This window comes from Chlorocebus sabaeus, chromosome 23 (genome assembly GCF_047675955.1).
Source record: "Chlorocebus sabaeus isolate Y175 chromosome 23, mChlSab1.0.hap1, whole genome shotgun sequence".
Lineage (NCBI taxonomy): Eukaryota > Metazoa > Chordata > Mammalia > Primates > Cercopithecidae > Chlorocebus > Chlorocebus sabaeus.
The window spans coordinates 41,733,689-41,753,965 of record NC_132926.1 but is presented as its reverse complement, the minus strand read 5'-3'; the positions used below and the strand labels follow the sequence as shown (position 1 = coordinate 41,753,965).

Here is a 20,277-nt window from a genome sequence, read left to right as displayed (position 1 = left end):
CTATTGTGAGTAGTGTCACAGTAAACATACAGGTGCATGTGTCTTTATAGCAGCATAATTTATAATCCTTTGGGTATATACCCAGTAATGGGATGGCTGGGTCAAATGGTTTTTCTAGTTCTAGATCCTTGAGGAATTGCCAAGTTAATTTTTTTTATGGTATAAAGTAGAGGTCCAATTTCATGCTTTTGCTTGTGGATATCCAGGTTTTTTAGCACCATTTGTTAAAGACCATTATTTTCCCATTGAATGGTCTTGGCATCCTCGTCAAAAATCAGTTGACCGTATATAGGTGGGTTTACTTTCTTGACTCTCTGATCTGTTCCATTGGTCTATATGTCTGTCTCTTTGCCACTATCCTCTTTTGATTACTGTAGCTTTGTAATAAGTTGGAATTAGGAAGCATTAGTCTTTCAAATTCGTTCGTTCTTTTAATTTTTACTTTTTGTTGAGATGAGGTCTTACTATGTTGTTCAGGCTGATCTCAAACTCCTGGCCTCAAGTGATCCTCCCACCTTGGCCTCCTGAAATGCTGGGATTACAAGTGTGAGGCACCATGCCTAACCTGCTCTTCTTTTTTAAGATTATTTTGACTATTCTGGATCTCTTGAGATCCCATATTAATTTTAGGATTTTTTTTTTAATTTCTGCAAAAAGTGCCATTGAGATTCAATAGGGATTGCATTGAATCTGTAGATTGCTTTGGATGAGAAAAACTTTTAGTACAAATTTTATGTAATTGTTTTATTATAATAATTATTAGCAAATCAAAGGACTTGATCTTGACAAAATATTAAAAAGCATCTATGATGGAGAGCCTGCCAGAGCAGTCAACTGATGTTCTCCCTGAAGCCATTGAACCCAAAATAACATGGGATGTTCACTTTGAGTATATGTTTTTGAAATATAATCCTTATTTTTTCCTGATTTGTCCTCATATTGACTAATTTGTGAGTATTCAGGATATGTCGTATATTGATTAAATGCTAGAAAGAATATTCTTTATCCTTTATATGATTAGATATGGGCTCAGTCTTGGAAAAATTATCTCAGTATGGTATTAAGTTTAGATAAATGAACCTGTAGTTATCATAGTTATAAAGGAGAAAATCCCAAAAGGGACAGTAGTGGATACATTCTCTTTTTTAAAATTATTATTTATTTATTTAAAATTTTTTTCATTACTAATTTTTAAATTTTTACATTAAATTTTTTTTAATTAAAAATTTAATTTTTTTTTTTTAGGTTTGCATGTTTGTTTATTTTTAGTTTGTTTGAATCAACACCCAAATAAGGTCAATATATTGCAGTTGATTTCTGTGTCCCTCAAGTTTCTTTTAACTTTTAGCTTCTTGCCTTCCTTCCTCTCTCTCCTTTCTCTTGCAGTGTGTATGTTGAGGAAACCATGTCATTTGTCCCATCAGGATTTTGCTGATGGTGTGCCCCTGTGTTGTTATTTAAAATAGTCCTCCATACCCTCTATTTCTTTTTTTTGTTGTTGTTCTCTTCCATGAACCTTTTTCCCTCTTTTATTTTAATTAAAATTTTTTTAATTAAAAACACTTTTTAATCAAAAATTTAATTTTTAAGTATAGCTGGGACTATAGGTGCATGCCACCATGCCTGGCTAGTTTTTGTATTTTTTGTAGAGATGGGCTTTGCTGTGTTGCCCAGGCTGGTCCTAAACCTCCTGAGCTCAAGCAGTCTGCCTGCATTGGCCTCCCAAAGTGCTGGGATTACAGGCATGCACCACTGCACCCAACCCAGTTACTTTTTATTTTGATATAATTTCAAACTTACTGGAAAGTTGCAAGAACAGTACAAGGAACTTTTCGCATATATTGTTTTTTTTTTTTGGGACGGAGTCTTGCTCTGTCGTTCAGGCTGGAGTGGAGTGGCACAATCTTGGCTCACTGCAACCTCTGCCTTCTGGGTTCAAGCAATTCTCCTGCCTTAGCCCCGCGAGCAGCTGGGATTACAGGCGCCTTGCCACCATGCCTGGTTAGTTTTTTGTATTTTTAGTAGAGATGGAGTTTCACCATGTTGGCCAGGCCAGTCTCAAACTTGCGACCTCAGGCGATCTGCCCTCCTCAGCCTCCCAAAGTACTGGGATTACAGGCGTGAGCCACCAGGTCCGGCCTTACTTTATTTATTTATTTTTTTGAGATAGGATCTCACTGTCACCTAACCTGGAGTTAAGTGGCACAATCACGGTTCACTGTAGCCTCAAGCTCCCCAGGCTCAGGTGATCCACTTCAGCCTCCTCAGTAGCTGGGACTACAGATATGCACCACTACACTGGCTAATTTGTTTTTTGTATTTTTTGTAGAGTCAGGGTTTTGCCATGTTGCCCAGGCTGGTTTCAAATTCCTGAGCTCAAGCAATCTTCCTGTCTTGGCCTCCCAAAGTGTTGGGATTACTGGTGTGAGCCACTACGCCTGGCCCATTGGTTTTTAATATATTCACAAAGTTGTGTGACCATCAACTAACTATTCTAAAACACTTTAATCACTCCCAAAAGAAGTCCTATACTTCTTAGCCGTCTTTTCCCCTTCTCACCTTCTCCTAGCCCCTCGTAATCACTAATCCACTTTCTGTCTGTATATGCCTAATGTGGGCATTTCGTATAAACAGAATCATATGATATGTGGTTATTTGTGCCTGATTTCTTTCACTTAACATATTGTTTTCAAGATTTCTACAATATTGTAGCATGTATCAATACTTTTGTTTTGTTTTTGAGACCGAGTCTTGCTCTGTCACTCAGGCTGCAGTGCAGTGGGGCAATCATATCTCACTGCAGCCTCCAGTTCCTGGGCTCAAGTGATTCTTGTGCCTCAGCCTCGCAAATAGCTGGTATTACAGGAGTGTGCTAATACTCCTGGCTAATTTTTGTATTTTTAGTAGAGGCAGAGTTTCACCATGTTGCCCAGGCTGGTCTCAAACTCCTGGCCTCTAGTGATCCACCTGCCTTGGCCTCCCAAAGTGCTGGAGTTATAGACATGAGCCATCATACCCGTCCTACTGCCAATTCTCTGGATACTATTTAACATTCTTACCATCAATGTACAAGAGTTCCATTCTTCTCATCTTCACTAACGTTTGTTATTTTTCTTTTTTTTATTATAGCTATTCTAGTGAGTGTGAGGTGGTATCTAATTGTGGTTTTGATTTGCATTTCCCTAATGATTAATGATGTTGAGCATCTTTTCATGTGCTTGTTGGTCATGTGTATATCTTTGAAGAAATATCTATTCAAATATTTTTCCTATTGATTGGGGATTTTTTTTTCCCCATAGCTGTGTGTTTGTTTTTTCTTTTTTCTTTTCTTTTCTTTTTTTTTGTTGTTGTTGTTTTGTTTTGTTTTAGGGAAAAAAATTCTGGATGCTAGTTCCTTAACAGACCTATGATTTGGAAATATTCTTTCTCATTCTGTGAGTTGTCTTCATTTTCTTTCTTTCTTTTGTTTTTTCTTTTTGAAACAGTCTCACTCTGTCACCCAGGCTGGAACGTAGTTGCCCATTCATAGCTCACTGAAGCCTCAAACTCCTGGGCTCAAGTGATCCTCCGACCTCAGCTTCTGGAAAAGTTGGGACTATCAGCATGTGCCACTGTGCCTGGCTGATTTTTAATTTTTTGTAGAGATGGAGTATCAGTGTATTGCCCAGACTGGTCTTGAGGTCTTGAACTCCTAATTTCAAGTGATTCTCTTTTCTTTTTCTCTCTCTCTCTTTCTTTCTTTCTCTTTCTTTCTTTCTTTTTCTTTCTCTTTCTTTCTTCCCCTTCCTTCCTTCCTTCCTTCCTTCCTTCCTTCCTTCCTTCCTTCCTTCCGTCCCTCCCTCCCTCCCTCCCTCCCTCCTTCCTTCCTTCCTTCCTTCCTTCCTGAGTCTCGCTCTGTCGCCCAGGCTGGAGTGCAGTGGCGCAATCTCGGCTCACTACAAGCTCCGCCTCCCGAGTTCACACCATTCTCCTACCTCAGCCTCCCGAGTAGCTGGGACTACAGGCGCCTGCCACTGCGCCCGGCTAATTTTTTTCTATTTTTTAGTAGAGACGGGGTTTCACCATGGTCTCGATCTCCTGACCTTGTGATCCGCCCGCCTCGGCCTCCCAAAGTGCTGGGATTACAGGCGTGAGCCACCGCGCCCGGCCTCTCTCTTTCTTTCTTTCTTTTCTTTCTGTCTGTCTGTCTCTCTTTCTGTCTCTCTGTCTCTCTCTCTCTCTTTTTCTTTCTCTCTCTCTCTCCTCTCTTGTCTTTTTTTTTTTTTTTGACAGCATCTACCTCTGTTGCCCAGGCTGGAATGTAGTTGCTCCATCATGGCTCACTGCAGCCTCAGCCTCAGCCTCAAACAGTTCTCCCTCAGCTTCCCAAGTAGCCGGACTACAGGTGCACACCACCATGCCCAGCTGATTTTTTACTGTTTGTACAGACAATCTCACCATTTTGCCCAGGCTGGTCTCAAACTCCTGGCCTCAGGCAGTCCTCCCGCCTTGGCCTCTCAAAGTGCTGGGATTACAGGCATGAGCCACCAAACCCAGTCTTGTCTTCACTTTCTTGATTGTGTCACGTGAAGTTTAAAATTTTTGATGACACCCAATTTATATATTTGTCTTTTTGCTTGTGCTCTTGTTGTCATGTCTAAGAAAACCATTGTGTAATCCAAGATGACAAAGATTTATGATTTATGCCTGTTTTCTTCTGAGATTTGTATAGTTTTAGCTCTTACATTTAGGTCTTTGATCCAATTTGAGTTAATTTTTATATATAAGGTGTGAGGTAGAGGTCTAACTTGATTTTTTTGAATGTGCATACCCAGTTTTTTCAGCATAATTTTTTGAAAAGACTATTTTTATCCCCCTTGAATTGTCTTGGCACCCTTTTCAAAAATCCGTTGACTACATGTGAGGGTTTATTTCTGGACTGTCTATTCTATTCATTGATCTATATGTCTCCCTATGCCAGTTCCACACTGTCTTGATTACTATAGCTTTTTGCAGTACATTTTGAAATGAGAAAGTGTAAGTCTTCTGACTTTGTTATTTTTCTTTTTTTTTTTTTTTTTGAGACGGAGTCTTGCTCTGTCACCCAGGCTGGAGTGCAGTGGCCAGATCTTGGCTCACTGCAAGCTCCGCCTCCCGGGTTCACGCCATTCTCCTGCCTCAGCCTCCCGAGTAGCTGGGACTACAGGCGCCCGCCGCCTCGCCCGGCTAGTTTTTTGTATTTTTTAGTAGAGACGGGGTTTCACCGTGTTAGCCAGGATGGTCTCGATCTCCTGACCTCGTGATCCACCTGTTTCGGTCTCCCAAAGTGCTGGGATTACAGGCTTGAGCCACTGCGCCTGGCCGACTTTGTTATTTTTCATGGTTGTTTTGTTTATTCTGGGTTACTGGTTATATTCTTTTTCTCTTGATGTGGTCTTTAGGAGAGGTAGTAGGAGGTGTTTAATAATATGATGCAGAATTTGTGGTAATAAACAAATGATTCAGCCCTCTCCTCCCCGCTTCCATAACATTCTATCTCTTGAAATTTCTGTACCTCTCTATATGCTATAGGTGGGGAGAAATTAATGTAATTTAAACCTGTGTTTTGCCAGACTGCTAGGAGAGCAAGTTGTAGTATCAGTGTTTGTTTTTCTTTTTTTACCCCGTACATCCCCTCTTTCACAAAGCCTGAGTATACGTTTGAGAAGAGATAAGACCAAAGAGGAAGGAGATGGTTGGTTTGGGTAGTTGTCTTCTGAGTAGACTAGTCTCCAAGAAGAATATGGACAGAATTTCTTTTTCTAGGGCAATAAACAAATGGATAATTGGAATAAACTATAAAACATGGTAATTAGAGTTTTTACTTTTTTTTTTTTTTTTTTTTTTTTTGAGACAGAGTATCGCTCTTTTCGCCCAGGCTGGAGTGCAGTGGCGTGGTCTCGGCTCACTGCAACCTCTGCCTCCTGGGTTCAAGCGATTATCCTGCCTTAGCCTCCTGGGTAGCTGGGATTACAGGGGCCGGCCACCATGCCCAGCTAATTTTTGTATTTTTAGTAGAGATGAGGTTTCACCATGTTAGCTAGACTGGTCTCAAGCTCCTGACCTCAAGTGATCCACCCACCTTGGCCTCCCAAAGTGTTGGAATTACAGGTGTGAGCCATCGGTCCTGGCCGAGTTTTTGCATCTTGTAACACCTTCTTAAGGAGGTATACATTCAATGTTTAAGTAACATACAATTTGACTCCCAAGCCAGTATTGTCACAGTCTTATCACTTTCTCTAATGCTTCTAGTTTTGTTAGGTTACTAATTATTTCAACTCAATGAACAATAAGAGTCTGTACTATATTTTGGTACCTATTTTACTTGGCACTTGACTGACAGATTAGCAATGAAAAGTTTATTTTCTTTTAGTTTGAAGATACCATTATTTGAGGCTATACTTAAAATCATGGATTTGACCTATTACCAACCCCTCAACAGAATTTAGGATTATATGATGATATAGTATCATAAGTACTATTTTATATTATCTCCTTGTTGCTGATCTGTTGAAATTATTCACTCATTCTCTACAGAAGAAAATCTTGGTTAATTTGGGGTAGGACTTCTTCATGAACTCACATTTTGCATAACAGAATTATGTCCTTTAAAGGTTAGAGTCCTTAGTAGTTTAAGAATTCTGGTTGGTATTTTAGAGTGGATTGACTGATTGAGATGGAGTTTTACTCTTGTCGCCCAGGCTGGAGTGCAGTGGCACGATCTTGGCTCATTGCAACCTCCGCCTCCTGGGTTCAAGTAATTCTCCTACCTCACCCTCTTGAGTAGCTGGGATTACAGGTGCCCACCACCATGCCTGGCTAATTTTTTGTATTTTTTTAGCAGAGATGGGGTTTCACCATGTTGGGCAGGCTGGTCTCGAACTCCTGACCTGAGGTGATCTGCCGCCTCTGCCTCCCAAGGTGCTGGGATTACAGGCGTCAGTCACTGCTCCCTGCCTAGAGTGGACTTATTTATTCTCGATTATTTATTTAGAGCCTACTATTTGTTAAGCTTTGTGCTAGGCTTTGGACTATAAAGATGAAAAAATGTGTTCCCAGTCCTTGAAGACATCAGTCTTCTAGCACTTTGGGGGGCCGAGGCACTTTATGTTCTGGGCGGATCATGAGGTCAGGAGTTTGAGACCAGCCTGACCAACATGGTGAAACCCCGTCTCTACTAAAAAAAATTAGCCAGGCATGGTGGTGCGCATCTGTAATCCCAGCTACTCAGGAGGCTGAGGCAGGAGAATCACTTGAACCTGGGAGGTAGAGGTTGCAGTGAGCCAAGATCGCGCCATTGCACTCCAGCCTGAGTGACGGAGCGAGACTCCGTCTTGAGGGGGAAAAAAAAGACATTAGTCTTTTCAGAAATATTAATATTCCTGATAATGAAAAAAGAAGATAAATTATTGTTTATTTTTTGAGACAGGGTCTCGCTCTTTCACCCAGGCTGGAGTGCAGTGGTGCGATCATGGCTCACTGCAAACTCTACTTCCTGGGTTCAAGCAGTTCTCCCACCTGAAACCTCCCCTTCCATACCCTATCCCTGCAGCTAGGACTACAGGCATCCGCTGCCACACTCAGCTAATTAAAAAATTTTTTTTTGTAGAGGTGAGGTCTTGATATCTAGGATGGTTTGGAACTCCTGGCCTTAAGTGGTTCTCCTGCCTTGGCCTTCCAAACTGCTGGGATTACAGGCATGAGCCACCATGCCTAGCCTATTTATTCAAATTATATTTGTCCTTCTAAACTCCTTTTAGATATTAATAAATTGTATTTGAGTGTTCTAGGCATTGTGCACTTTAATTGCATCACCTCATTTAATTTTCTCATGGTTCTGTGACAGTCCAAGATACCAAATTCAATGTGTGGATCATTGCCCTGTGTTAGTTGGATGATCACTCTAAAGACTGATATTTGAGTGTCTTGCTTCAGGAGATTGATAGGCTCTAAGTGGCAGGTTTAAAGGGGCAGTAATTTAAAATGGAAGGATGCATAGTCCATCAGCATAAGATTGTCTTGTGCAATTTTTTGAGCAAAACCACAACTGCTCCTTATTATGTTCTGTAAACTCACCAAGCCTGTCATGCTTCAGGGCCTTTGGCACTTCTAGTTCTCTCTGTCGGGTGCATTCTCCTCTTAGATATCCATGTGGCTTCCCTTTCACTTCTATTATGTTTCATTTAAGAGACCTTCCAACTATTAATACCTACTCTATGTATATTGCATAAACATCTCAGGCTCATTAATTCTAAAACTGAACTCTGAACTCATAATTTCCCCTTGCAGTCCACTATGATGAATGTGTCCCCGAAAGTTCATGTGTTAGAAACTTGGTTCCTAGTGCAACAGTGTTAGGAGGTTGGGCCTAATAAGAGGTGATTGAGTCATCAGGGTTTCTCACGGGAACTGGTTAACTGGTTAACTATCCTGAGTGGCTTTATTATAAAACACATTTGGCCGCCTCTTTCATTAGCTCTCTCTCCCTTGCTGTCTTGTCATTCTGTCACTCTTTTGGCCAAAACCCTTCCCATTTCTTAGATAAAGGATCCAAATTCCTTGGTATGGCAGACATAGTTATTTAGGATTTGGCATTGTCTATCTTTCCAACTATATCCTTATACTCTATTTGCTTTTTCTATTTTAGCCATACCAAATTGCTGTAATTCTTTGAACATATCAAGCTCTTATATACCCTGGTATATATACTTCCACTGCTTTGGCATCAAGAATAATAATAATAGCTACTATATTTATATATATATGTAATATATATATAGAGAGAGATGTATCACACACACCTCTATATATACACACACACACTCATCTAGACAAGACAAGATCTTGTTCTGTCATCCAGGCTGGAATGCAGAGTCTTGATCGTGGTTCACTGTAGCCTTGAACTCCTGGATTCAAGTCATCTTCCCGCCCCAGCCCCCCAAGTAGCTCTGACTACCACTGGTGCATGCTAGTATGTCTGGCTATTTTTAATTTTATTTTTTGTAGAGATTATATGTTCAAAGAAGTACAGCAATTTGGTATGACTAAAATATAAAAAGCAAATAGAATACAACAAAGATATAGTTGGAAAGATAGTCAAAGCCAAATCCTAAATAACTATATATGCCATACAAAGAAATTTGGATCCTTTACCTTAGAAATGGGAAGGATTTTGGCCAAAGGAGTGACATGATTGAACTGGCATTAGAGTTAGTGGGCTTGATAATCTGTTACATTTAATTTAAATTCCAAAGTTATTTTCTGACAATATGATTGTTAGGACAGCTGTAGATTTTCTGTTCACTACACTGGTTAGTATTTGTTTTAGTTATACTCTGTTGTTTAGAAGATTCACTTCATCCACTTTGGTGTAGTGAAAAGGGTGGAAGCTTTGTTGTCTGAAACACATAGCTTCAGATCCTCACATGGTTATGTGATCTTGGGCAAGTCACTTAACATTAAGTAGTTAAATTGGTTGAATAAAATAATATATGGAAAAGGCTGATACATATGAGACATTTTATTAATAGTAGCCTATTATGTTTTTAAAGGCACTTAATAGTAGATTTTTAAAAAGAGTTTTCCTTCTCCTGTTTTCAGTTAGAGATTTCAAAAGATGCCGGGCGCGGTGGCTCACGCCTGTAATCCCAGCACTTTGGGAGGCCGAGGCGGGTGGATCACAAGGTCAGGAGATCGACACCATCCTGGCTAACATGGTGAAACCCTGTCTCTACTAAAAATACAAAAAATATTAGCCGGGCATGATGGCGGGTGCCTGTAGTCCCAGCTACTCTGGAGGCTGAGGGAGGAGAATGGCATGAACCCGGGAGGCGGAGCCTGCAGTGAGCTGAGATCAGGCCACTGCACTCCAGCCTGGGTGACAGAGCGAGACTCCGTCTCAAAAAAAAAAAATTTCAAAAGATAATAGATTCTGTGTTAAAGCTATAGTTTAAAAATGAAGTTTTTGTGTTCGAGCAAAGTGGGGATAATTTTTTTCAGCTTTAACTTATATTTAGGAAAAGCATGATGGTTCTTTCCTGTGCTATGTGAAGCTAACCAATTTCGGAAAACCCAAGATATGATTTCTGTTTTTTATTATTTTTTATTAAGACAGGGTCTTGCACTTTTGTACAGGCTGGAGTGCAGTGGTATGATCATGGTTCATGCAGCCTCCACCTTCTCCAGCTCAAATGATCTTGCCTCCTCAGCCTCCGAAGTAGCTGGGACTACAGGCACCCGCCATCATGCCCGGCTAATTTTTGTTTCTTTTGTATAGACAGGGTTTCATCCTGTTGCCCAGGCTGGTTTCTGACTCCTGGGCTCAAGCAGTTTGCCCACCTTAGCCTCGTTAAGTGCTGGGATTACAGGCATGAGCCACCACCCCAGGCCTCTTTTTGTTTTTTGAGAAAGGGGGATTGTGAGTCTGAGATTGGGTGGAAATAAAGTTTTCATTGTAGAAAGAATCTTGAGAAGCTTTTATGTTAATGAATATAGCCTTTTTATTCCAGTATTTCAAGATATTGTTGCTGAGCATATTAGGCCTTTTTGTAACAACAAATCTCACTCCTAAGTTTGTCATTATTTGGTGCTAAATTACAACAGTATTTCTTCCTTTGAGTGAATCTTGGGATGGTTATGGTGGTTGCTACTGCTGGAATTTTGGAATACTGTGTGTTTTGCAAAAAGGAATTGTTATGTCCTTCAGTAATTACCTGTTGGAACAATGGCCCATCCTTTTTGCTGTTCTGAGTAGAGATCAACAATAGCATTCCAAAATGGTGCTGATCCTGACTTAAAGTGGAGGGCTCACATTGGGTCGGGGAAGGATAAGACATGTTGGCCTATTCAGATATACATGAGAAAAAGAGGACTAGCGAGTACATGTTTTAAAAATGTATATTTTGGATGTTTAAAATACCTTCCCATTTTAAATGATCAAATCTGAATTTCTTAAGGGAGCTTCTTTTTTTTGAGACAGAGTCTCTCTCTGACGCCCAGGCTGGAGTGCGGTGGCATGATCTTGGCTCACTGCAACTTCTGCCTCCTAGGCTCAAACGATCCTCCTGCCTCAGGCCCCCTAGTAGCTGGAACTACAGGCGCACACCACCACCCCTGGCTAATTTTTGTATTTTTGGTAGAGACGGGGTTTCACTATATTGGCCAGGCTGGTCTCGATTTCCTGACCTTGTGATCTGCCCGCCTTGGCCTCCCAAAGGGCTGGGATTACAGGCGTGAGCCACCGCGCCCGGCCTGGCCTAGAATATTCTTAAAGGATACCAGAAATGAAATTGTGGCTACTAATATTTGACTCTCTAACTCAAAATATAAATTTTTTTAACATGTTAAAAGTAAAAATTTCATAATCCAATTCCAAAGGCTCTGTGGAAAACAATGTATTTTTCATTTATATTTAAGAGCTTGGCTGGTATTCTTTTTTTGTTCCCTGCATTGTATGACCACAGGACTGGAGAATACATAAACAAATATATGTAATGTACATGTTTTATGATAGAATATTATTTTTTACTATTAATAACTTATTTTCTCTGTTAGCTAGCAATTACTATTTCTAGAAATACAGTCTGAGAGAAGTTAACAGTTATTGACCAATGTAATATGAGATTTTATTATTTTATTATTATAGTATAAGACTTAAAGCATATTACTATTATTGGAAGTTTTTTTTTTTTTTTTTTTTTTTTTTTGAGACGGAGTCTGGCTCTGTCGCCCAGGGTGGAGTGCAGTGGCGGGATCTCAGCTCACTGCAAGCTCCGCCTCCCGGGTTTACGCCATTCTCCTGCCTCAGCCTCCCAAGTAGCTGGGACTACAGGCGCCGCCACCACGCCCGGCTAGTTTTTTGTATTTTTTAGTAGAGACGGGGTTTCACCATGTTAGCCAGGATGGTCTCGATCTCCTGACCTTGTGATCCGCCCGTTGGAAGTTTTAATTATAGTGCTACATAGAAATTGTTTTAAAGTGGAAGTGAGTTTTGGTGAAATCGTAGCTGGATTAATAAATGATTTTTCAAACTAGACTTTGGCCAGAGTGACTGACTGTTCTTTTAGGTGATAATAGCTGAGTCTGTGGTAATCTCCCTTAGTAACTGTTGCATCCAGGGGTTCATTTCTGAAATGTCAAAATGGAATAAAAATGGGACACAATGCTTCTTCCCCTTCTCCCTACCCCTCCCTTTTGTTTGTTTTAGTTGAAGCTAAAAACCACACTCCCACACTCCTTGTTATATTTTATTTTATTTTAAGGCGAGAAGGAAAAATAACCTTTTGAGAAGGAAGACAAAGGTTTTTGCCTTTAGTATTTCAGGAGATATAAGGGAAAAACAGGTAGTTTTTGATGGACCATATTCCTTTATCATTCTTTTTCCTCCACCCTTTATTCTTGTATCTAGTCACAGAGGTAGGAAAAAAGATTCTTCGGTGTTTAGAACTTGCCTTTGGCAAAAAATAATACTGCTATAAGTGGATGTATTTCTTTGCTGCTGAATGTAGCTACTGATTAGAGATGAGCTATGTAACAGTATTATTAGGCAATAAAAACATTGCTGTAATGTTTTAGCTATATATAAGAAAATATAAGGCTTTTATATTCATTTGCTTGATGAAGACTAATTTCATTAGACATACTATTATTTTATGCTTATCTGTTATATATAGACATGGTTTCTGTACTCTATCACCAAGCCTTTTGTATTAAGTATACAGAATGTATACAGAATTTGTCATATTTAATATATCTCCATGTAGCTATAAATGGTTTCCATTTTTTTTTTTTTTTTTTTTTGACAGAGTCTCATTCTGTCACCCAGGGCCCGGGTTGAAGTGGAATGGCATGATCATGGCATATAGCAGCCTCAACCTCCTGGGCTCAGGCGATCCTCCCACCTCAGTTTCCTGAGTAGCTGGAACCACAGGCACACGGCCACCATGCCTGGCTAATTTTTAAAAATTATTTTTCATAGAGACAAAGGCTCACTATGTCGCCCAGGCTGGTCTTGAACTCCTGGGCTCAAGCAGTCCTCCTCCCTCCGTCTCCCAAAGTGTGGGGATTACAGGCATGGGCCACGTGCACCCAGCCAGCTATATTTTGAAGTAATGCGAATACAGTCTGAATTGTAAGAGTATGTTTCAGCAGATTTATTAGGTAAGATATTTGTGAACTGCCAAAAGTAATCTCTCAGATATTTCCAAAATAATAAGCATAATGGGATATTTTGTCCTTTTATTGATTCCATATTGAGACAGACATTTTTAAAGTTAAAAAGAGGGTGGGACAAAGGAAACAGTAGTGCTTTTTGGGAAATCTGATTGACACAAATGTATTCATATCATTTATCTGTATGATTTTGTATTAACTATAACTCATTCTGGGTTTTTTTCCCACAAGTATTGTGGCTATTTAAAATTTTATCATATGGGTCAGATCTTAGATGTAAAATGCCTAAAACCACACTCAGAAGTTCAAGTGGGTGCTGATAAAATGCATCATATTAGATTCTCAGTATGATTCTTCCACTTTGAAAAGGTAGAGAAAATAGACACTGTGGTGAGGGACAGGACAAAAGAATTGTAATTACACAGAATCATGTTCTAAAAATTATATTTGTATGGTGGTTTATTGTTTCAAAATGCTTTTACCTTCATTACCTCATTTCAGGATTTCAATAGCACTGTAAGGTAGGTGGGACAGATAGCATCTTTGTTTATTGAGGAAGAAATGGAATGTCAGAAAGGTTGAGTATTATGTCTGAATTTACACACAATGCCTGATAGAACTGGCACTTGAACCTAATTCTCTTGATCTCCAGTGTAATGTTCTCTCTATTATGTCTTATTGCCTAATTGAAACTTGAGTTTACATCCACTGTAAGACATAGAATTAACTCAGTAAATTGTCTTATGCATTATATTTTCAGAGAAGTTATAAGCCTCTGAAGCAAGGGACACATCACCATTTTGTGTTTTTCTTCTGAAATTGATTCTTCCCAAGCACTTAGGAATGTGCCATCTTATTTATGTGATACTAACATTATTGTCACCCAAGAAGTCATTGCTACTGGTTCTTTCTCTCTCTGATGGTGGTAATCAGGCAGGCAATGAACAATCTGTCACCTTTTATATGGTCTACTCAAATCTATTCCCAGTTGTTCTTTCTAGCCTAATGCCATAGTTGTATTCTAGGTACCTTATATCTTTTAAAAATTGAGATATAATTCATATGCCATAAGCTACAGCATTTTAAAGTCTACATTTCAGTGATTTTTAGTATATTTACAAGGTTGTGTAGCAATCACTACTATCTAATGCCAGAACATTTTCATCAATCCAAAAAGAAACTTCAGACTCATTTATGGTCGCTCCTATTCTTCCCTTCTCCTCTCCCCAGGCAACCTATTATTGTCTTTCTCTATGGATTTGCCTATGCTGGACATTTATATAAAGGGGATCATATACTGGGACCTTTTGTGTCTCCCTTCTTTCACTAAACATAATGTTTTCAAGGTTCATCTATATCATGTACTTGTTCTTTCTGATGGCTGCGTAATATTCAATTGCATGGATATATATCACATTTTGTTCATCTACTGATGGATATTTGGGTTGTTTCTACTTTTTGGCTGTTATAAAGAACGCAACTATGAACATTTGTGTTTGAGTTTTTGTATGAACATGTATATTTTTAATTCTCCTAGGTGTATACCTAAGAAGTAGAATTATTGGGTCATATGGTAATTCTATGTTTAACTTTTGAAGAACTATCAAACTGTTTCCACGGTGGCTGCACCACTGTTTCCACCAGCAATGCAGAAAGACCTTATATTAATTTCTTTTTTTTTTTTTTTTTTAGAGACAGTGTCTTGCTCTATCATCCACGGGGAATGCAGTGGTACAATCATAGCTCAGTGTAACTTTGAACTTCTGGGCTCAAGTGATCCACCTCAGCCTCATGAGTAGCTGGGACTACAGTTTTCTGCCACGATGCTAGGTTAATTTAAAATTTTTTTTGTAGAGACAAGGTCTCACTAGGTTCCCAAGCTGGTCTTAAACTCCTGGCCTCAAATGATCCCGCCACCCTGGCTTCCCAAAGTGCTGGGTTTATAGACATGAGCCACTGTGCTGGGCTCGTACCTTACATTTTTTTAGTGGACCATTCATCTCCAAGCCCCACCCCCTCCTCCCCCCAAAAATACGAGTACAGTGCCACAATCTCAGCTCACTGCAACCTCTGCCTCCTGGGTTCAAGCGATTCTTGTGCCTTAGCCTCCCATATAGCTGATTACAATCATGTGCCACCACACCCAGCTAATTTTGTACTTTTAGTACAGACAAGGTTTCGCCATGTTGGCCAGGCTAGTCTCAAACTCCTGGCCTCAAGTGATCTGTCCGCCTTGGCTTTCCAAAGTGTGGAATTACAGGTGTGAGCCACCACACCTGGCCTCCAAGCCTATTTTTTATTTCATTTTCTGCCTCTATCTGATATATACTTCCTCTTTGCCCACCTCTACCCCTATGTCTAACTACCTATTGAAATTCTGTGCATCCTTCAAAGCCTAATTCAAATGCTGCTTCTTGTGCAAAGTCTTCACAGGTTACTAGGGCTGGAAGTGATTTCTCCCTCATTAGTGCATATAGTTGTATCATTTCTTTCTCTTTGAGGCCTTTTGTAATAGTTGTTGGAGTCTTTCTTATTTCTTCTACTACATTTTTGTATTATCATAGTGAGAGAGATATATATATCTAAAATGGACCTTTAGTATATATTGGATAAATGAATGAGAGACTACTGGAAATCCTTAACTTGGCTTTTTAAAATGTTACAGGAGACATATAATATTTATAAAATTGGAATATTAATATCTGAATACCATTTTAAATAATTTTATAATTTTTCCACTGGAATGATGTTTTTACCTGTCCTCCCAACTGGCAGGTATGTATATCTACAAATATCTCCTAATTTCTTGGCCTTGCATTAAGCTGTTGTATGAGCAGTTGCCTTTCAAGGTCATTTGACAACTGGTTGCCTGCATTTATCTATTGGATCTGGCATCTTTGTCTGTAGTTACATGTTAAAGAAGCTGTGTTACAGTACAGCTCAATGTTTTTAGGTCTGAAGTTAAAGATTCATTTTGTAAAATTATAGTACATCATTAGATAATAAAATAAATCTAAATTATTTTAACTTTACTGTCTTTATTAGGCTATATTTATTTGGTGTCCATTGTGAAAATTGATGACCAACTAGCCAGATATGCCAAATAATGTAGTTCAGATACTGTGATCCTTTGTTTATAAATGTGTGATATCCTAGTGGTTAAAAGCATGGACTCTGTAGGTATGTGGCCTGAGTTTGAAACCTTACTTTTTTTATTTGTTAGCTGTGTGACTTTGAAGAAGTACTTAATCTTTCTGTTCCTGATGTTTTTCTCCATCTACAAATATGTTAACTTTCCCTGGCTATACATATTTACATATTATAGTAATATATATGTAGTGTATATATTATACAAATTATATATGCCATACATGTTATATGTATAGATGTATATTATATACATTACATATAATATGTAAATAATATACATATTACATATTTTTCATGAGTACTCATGTTCATATTTACATATATACACATATATACATTTAGCAAAATAAGAATCATACTATTTTGAATCTTGTGCATTTTACTTAATTTTATTAATACTCTCATATGCCATTAAATATGCTTCAAAAACATTTTTTTTAAATTTTTTATTTCTTCTCACAGCTGAACCAGTGGTCACAAAAACGTTGTTTTTAATGACTGCATAGTAGTCCATCATGTAAATGTATAACATGTATTTACCAAATTCTATATTATAGTTTTTCCTCATTTTTGGAATTTCAGTTAATGCTGCAGTGAACATCCTTGCACTTTAATTTTCGTCTGGCTTTCAGATAATTTTTTAGTGAGTTTTTAAAGGTATTTGATACACATTTCCAAATTGCTTCCCAGAAGGATTGTATATTAATTTTATTTAAGAAAATTCATTTTGAATTAATTTTATTTGAAATTGGAGCGTTACATGTTTATTTTTGTAAGTTGATTTTTGCTCATACATTCATTCATTTCGACAAATATGTATTAAATTCATACTATGTGCCAGGTATTCATAGGCCCAAAGTATAGCACTGTAAACAAAGTACAGTTTTTAATCTCATGGAGTGTTCCTGTCTAAGGACTCCAGGTATCAGTGGGTTAGTTTTTGTTTTCCCTTATTTCAGAGTCAGAATTGAATAAATTATTTAGAAAAGAGGAAAACTTTTCTCTTAATGACCTATCTATGCTATCAAGTTTTTTTTTTGTTGTTTTTTGTTGTTGTTGTTTATATTCTATCTAGTCTATATAGATTTTCTCAGGATTACGTTCGTGTACTTGTTTCAATAAAAAGTAAATGCTTTTATTTTTATTTTTTGAGATGAAGTTTTTGCTCGATTACCCAGTCTGGAGTGCAATGGCATGATCTCGGCTCACAGCAACCTGCATCTTCTCCTGGGTTCAAGCAATTCTTCTGCCTCAGCCTCCTGAGTAGCTGGGATTACAGGCATCCCCCACCACGCCCGGCTAATTTTTGTATTTTTAGTATAGATGAGGTTTCACCATGTTGGCCAGGATGGTCTCAAACTCTTGACCTCATTACAGGTGTGAGCCACCGTGCCCAGCCCCTGCTGTTTTTTGGTATTATTATTATTATTATTATTTTTTAATAGATACGGGGTTTCACCTTGTTGCCCAGGCTGGTCTCAAACTCCTGCGCTCAAGCGATCTGCCCATCTGGCCCTCCCAAAGTGCTAGGATCACAGGCGTGGGCCACTGTGACTGACCTTAATATTGCTTTTCATGCTCTGTATTAGTCACAGAAGATACAATGCTCTTGAGGAAACTTTAGTGTATGTGTGTTATACCTGTAGTCATGTCTGAAGGTAAACAGTCACAATGTCCTTCGAAGTCCATTCCCATACTCCCTTGTTTTTATAATAATTTTTCTGCTTATATTTAAGTTCTAATTAAGAAGTCATATTACCTTAAATTGTAGTTATTCTAATCATATTGATATCAGTTTCATGGATATTGCATCTTTATTTCATTAATAGGTTGAATCATTTATTTTGGACCAAGAAGATCTGGATAACCCAGTGCTTAAAACAACATCAGAGATATTCTTATCAAGTACTGCAGAAGGAGCAGACTTACGCACTGTGGATCCAGAGACACAGGCACGACTAGAAGCATTGCTAGAGGCAGCAGGTACTTTATTTTTTGTTTTATCTTTTTCATCTCTTTAAAAGTCTAGATCTCTTTACAGAGTTACGTGGGATTACCCCAAAATTCTATGACATTATACAAAATTTAAAATCTCTAAAATTTATTTTTCTTTTTATCTCTCGAAGAAAATGTTCACATTTTGTATTTCTGGGCTCAACTCTTATATTTTTAAGGTATTAAGATAATCAGCATCCTGGCGCAGTGGCTCATGCCTGTAATCCCAGCACTTTGGGAGGCCGAGGCAGGCGGATTGCCTGAGCCTCAGGAGTTTGAGACCAACCTGGGGAACATGGTGAAACCCTGTCTCTACTAAAATAGAAAAAAATTAGCCAGGTGTGTTGGTGTGCGCCTGTAGTCCCAGCTACTCGGGCAACTGAAGCAGGAGAATTGCTTGAACCCTGGAGGTGGAGGTTGCAGTGAGCTGAGATCACTCCATTGCACTCCATCCTGGGCAACAGAGCGAGACTCTGTTTGGAAAAAAAAAAAGAAAAAAAAGAAAATCGGCTAGTTATCAAAGAAAACTTAACCTGTTAGCCATTATAAAATAAAAATGTGGGAGATAAATTTAGTTAATCATTTATGACTTCTTTATCTGTACTGATTTAGGGTGCTGCATATTGATTACTTGTGTATTCACTTTATGTTTAACTTGATTTTAAATAGCTAATTTTTTTATATGTAATACACATTATAAAACAGCTAAAGTGATATGAAATATATTAAGTAGATAAAAAAACCTTCCCATTTTCTGTCAAGGTTTACATATACTTCTAGACTTTTCTCCTTGTGGTGATATAAATACATGTATATGTTTGAATATGTATGATTGTTAAAAATGAAGTAGGATCATAATACACAAAATACAACTTTTTTTCCCCATATGATTTATTGTGGGCATCCTTCCATGACAGTTTATATTGATCTTTCTCTTTTTATTGAAGGGTACCATAATATTCTGTTGCTTGGATGAATCATAATTAATTTTACCAATTTTAGCTTATATCCAGTTTTTTAATATCACAAATAATGCTATAGTTTATAGCCTTATATATCAGTAACGTTTCTTATTTGTGCAAGTATCTCTTTAGGACAGAATTTTAGAAAGTGTTATCAATGGGTAAGAATATATTTGCATTTAAAATTTTGGCAGCTGACTGGGCGCCATGGCTCATGCCTGTAATCCCAGCACTTTGGGAGGCTGAGGCAGGCGGGTCACTTGAGGTCAGGAGTTTGAGACCAGCCTGGCCAACATGGTGAAACCTCGTCTTTACTTAAAAAAAACAAAAATTAACTGGCTGTGGGAGCACACACCTGTAATCCCAGCTACTCGAGAGACTGAGGCAGGAGAATCGCTTGAACCCAGGAGGCGGAGGTTGCAGTGAGCCGGGATCGTGTCACTGCACTTCAGTCTGGGTGACAGAGCAAGACTCCGTCTCAAAAAATAAATAAGTAAAATAAAAATTTGACAACCATTATTAAATTAGTCCCTCAGGTTTGTGCCTGTATTTATTTCTTTATTCACTCAAAAATCAACAGTTTTTGAGAGGGCCTCACACCTCAGACATTGTTTTGTCAGTTTCATAAATGAAAAATACCTCACATTTTAGTTTGCATTCATTTTATATTATTAGTAAATTGTGTGGTAGCCCTTTATAAATGGTGATATAAATTCATTGAGTGTTGTGTATATAATTTTTTAATTTTAATTTTATTTGTAAGAATGAATTTAATTTAAAATGTGGCCCCGGAAGATGGTTGTGACCAAAGGAAGAAACAATTGAATTGTTTGTTATAATATTAGAGACTATCCCCCCTCTGAAGATACTACTGAAAATAGTACAATCAGATATCCTGTAGTAGAGATCTTATGGTGTGCCTGTGTATTTTGAGAGAAATCTCATTTATTTGATACAGTTAGCATCATGTGAAGTTACATAT

General features: G+C 38.3%; 1 protein-coding gene across 15 annotated transcripts in view; it reads left to right on the top strand.

Annotated features, from left to right (window-relative positions):
* The window catches only part of ANKHD1 (ankyrin repeat and KH domain containing 1), a 136,552-nt gene that overhangs the window by 14,928 nt on the left and 101,347 nt on the right, over nucleotides 1-20,277 (top strand). For all 15 annotated transcript variants that reach the window (XM_008014673.3, XM_008014672.3, XM_008014681.3 and 12 more), the window contains exon 2: nucleotides 18,168-18,321. In XM_008014673.3, the coding sequence (XP_008012864.1) occupies nucleotides 18,168-18,321 (154 nt within the window). The remainder of the gene's footprint in view (nucleotides 1-18,167; nucleotides 18,322-20,277) is intronic.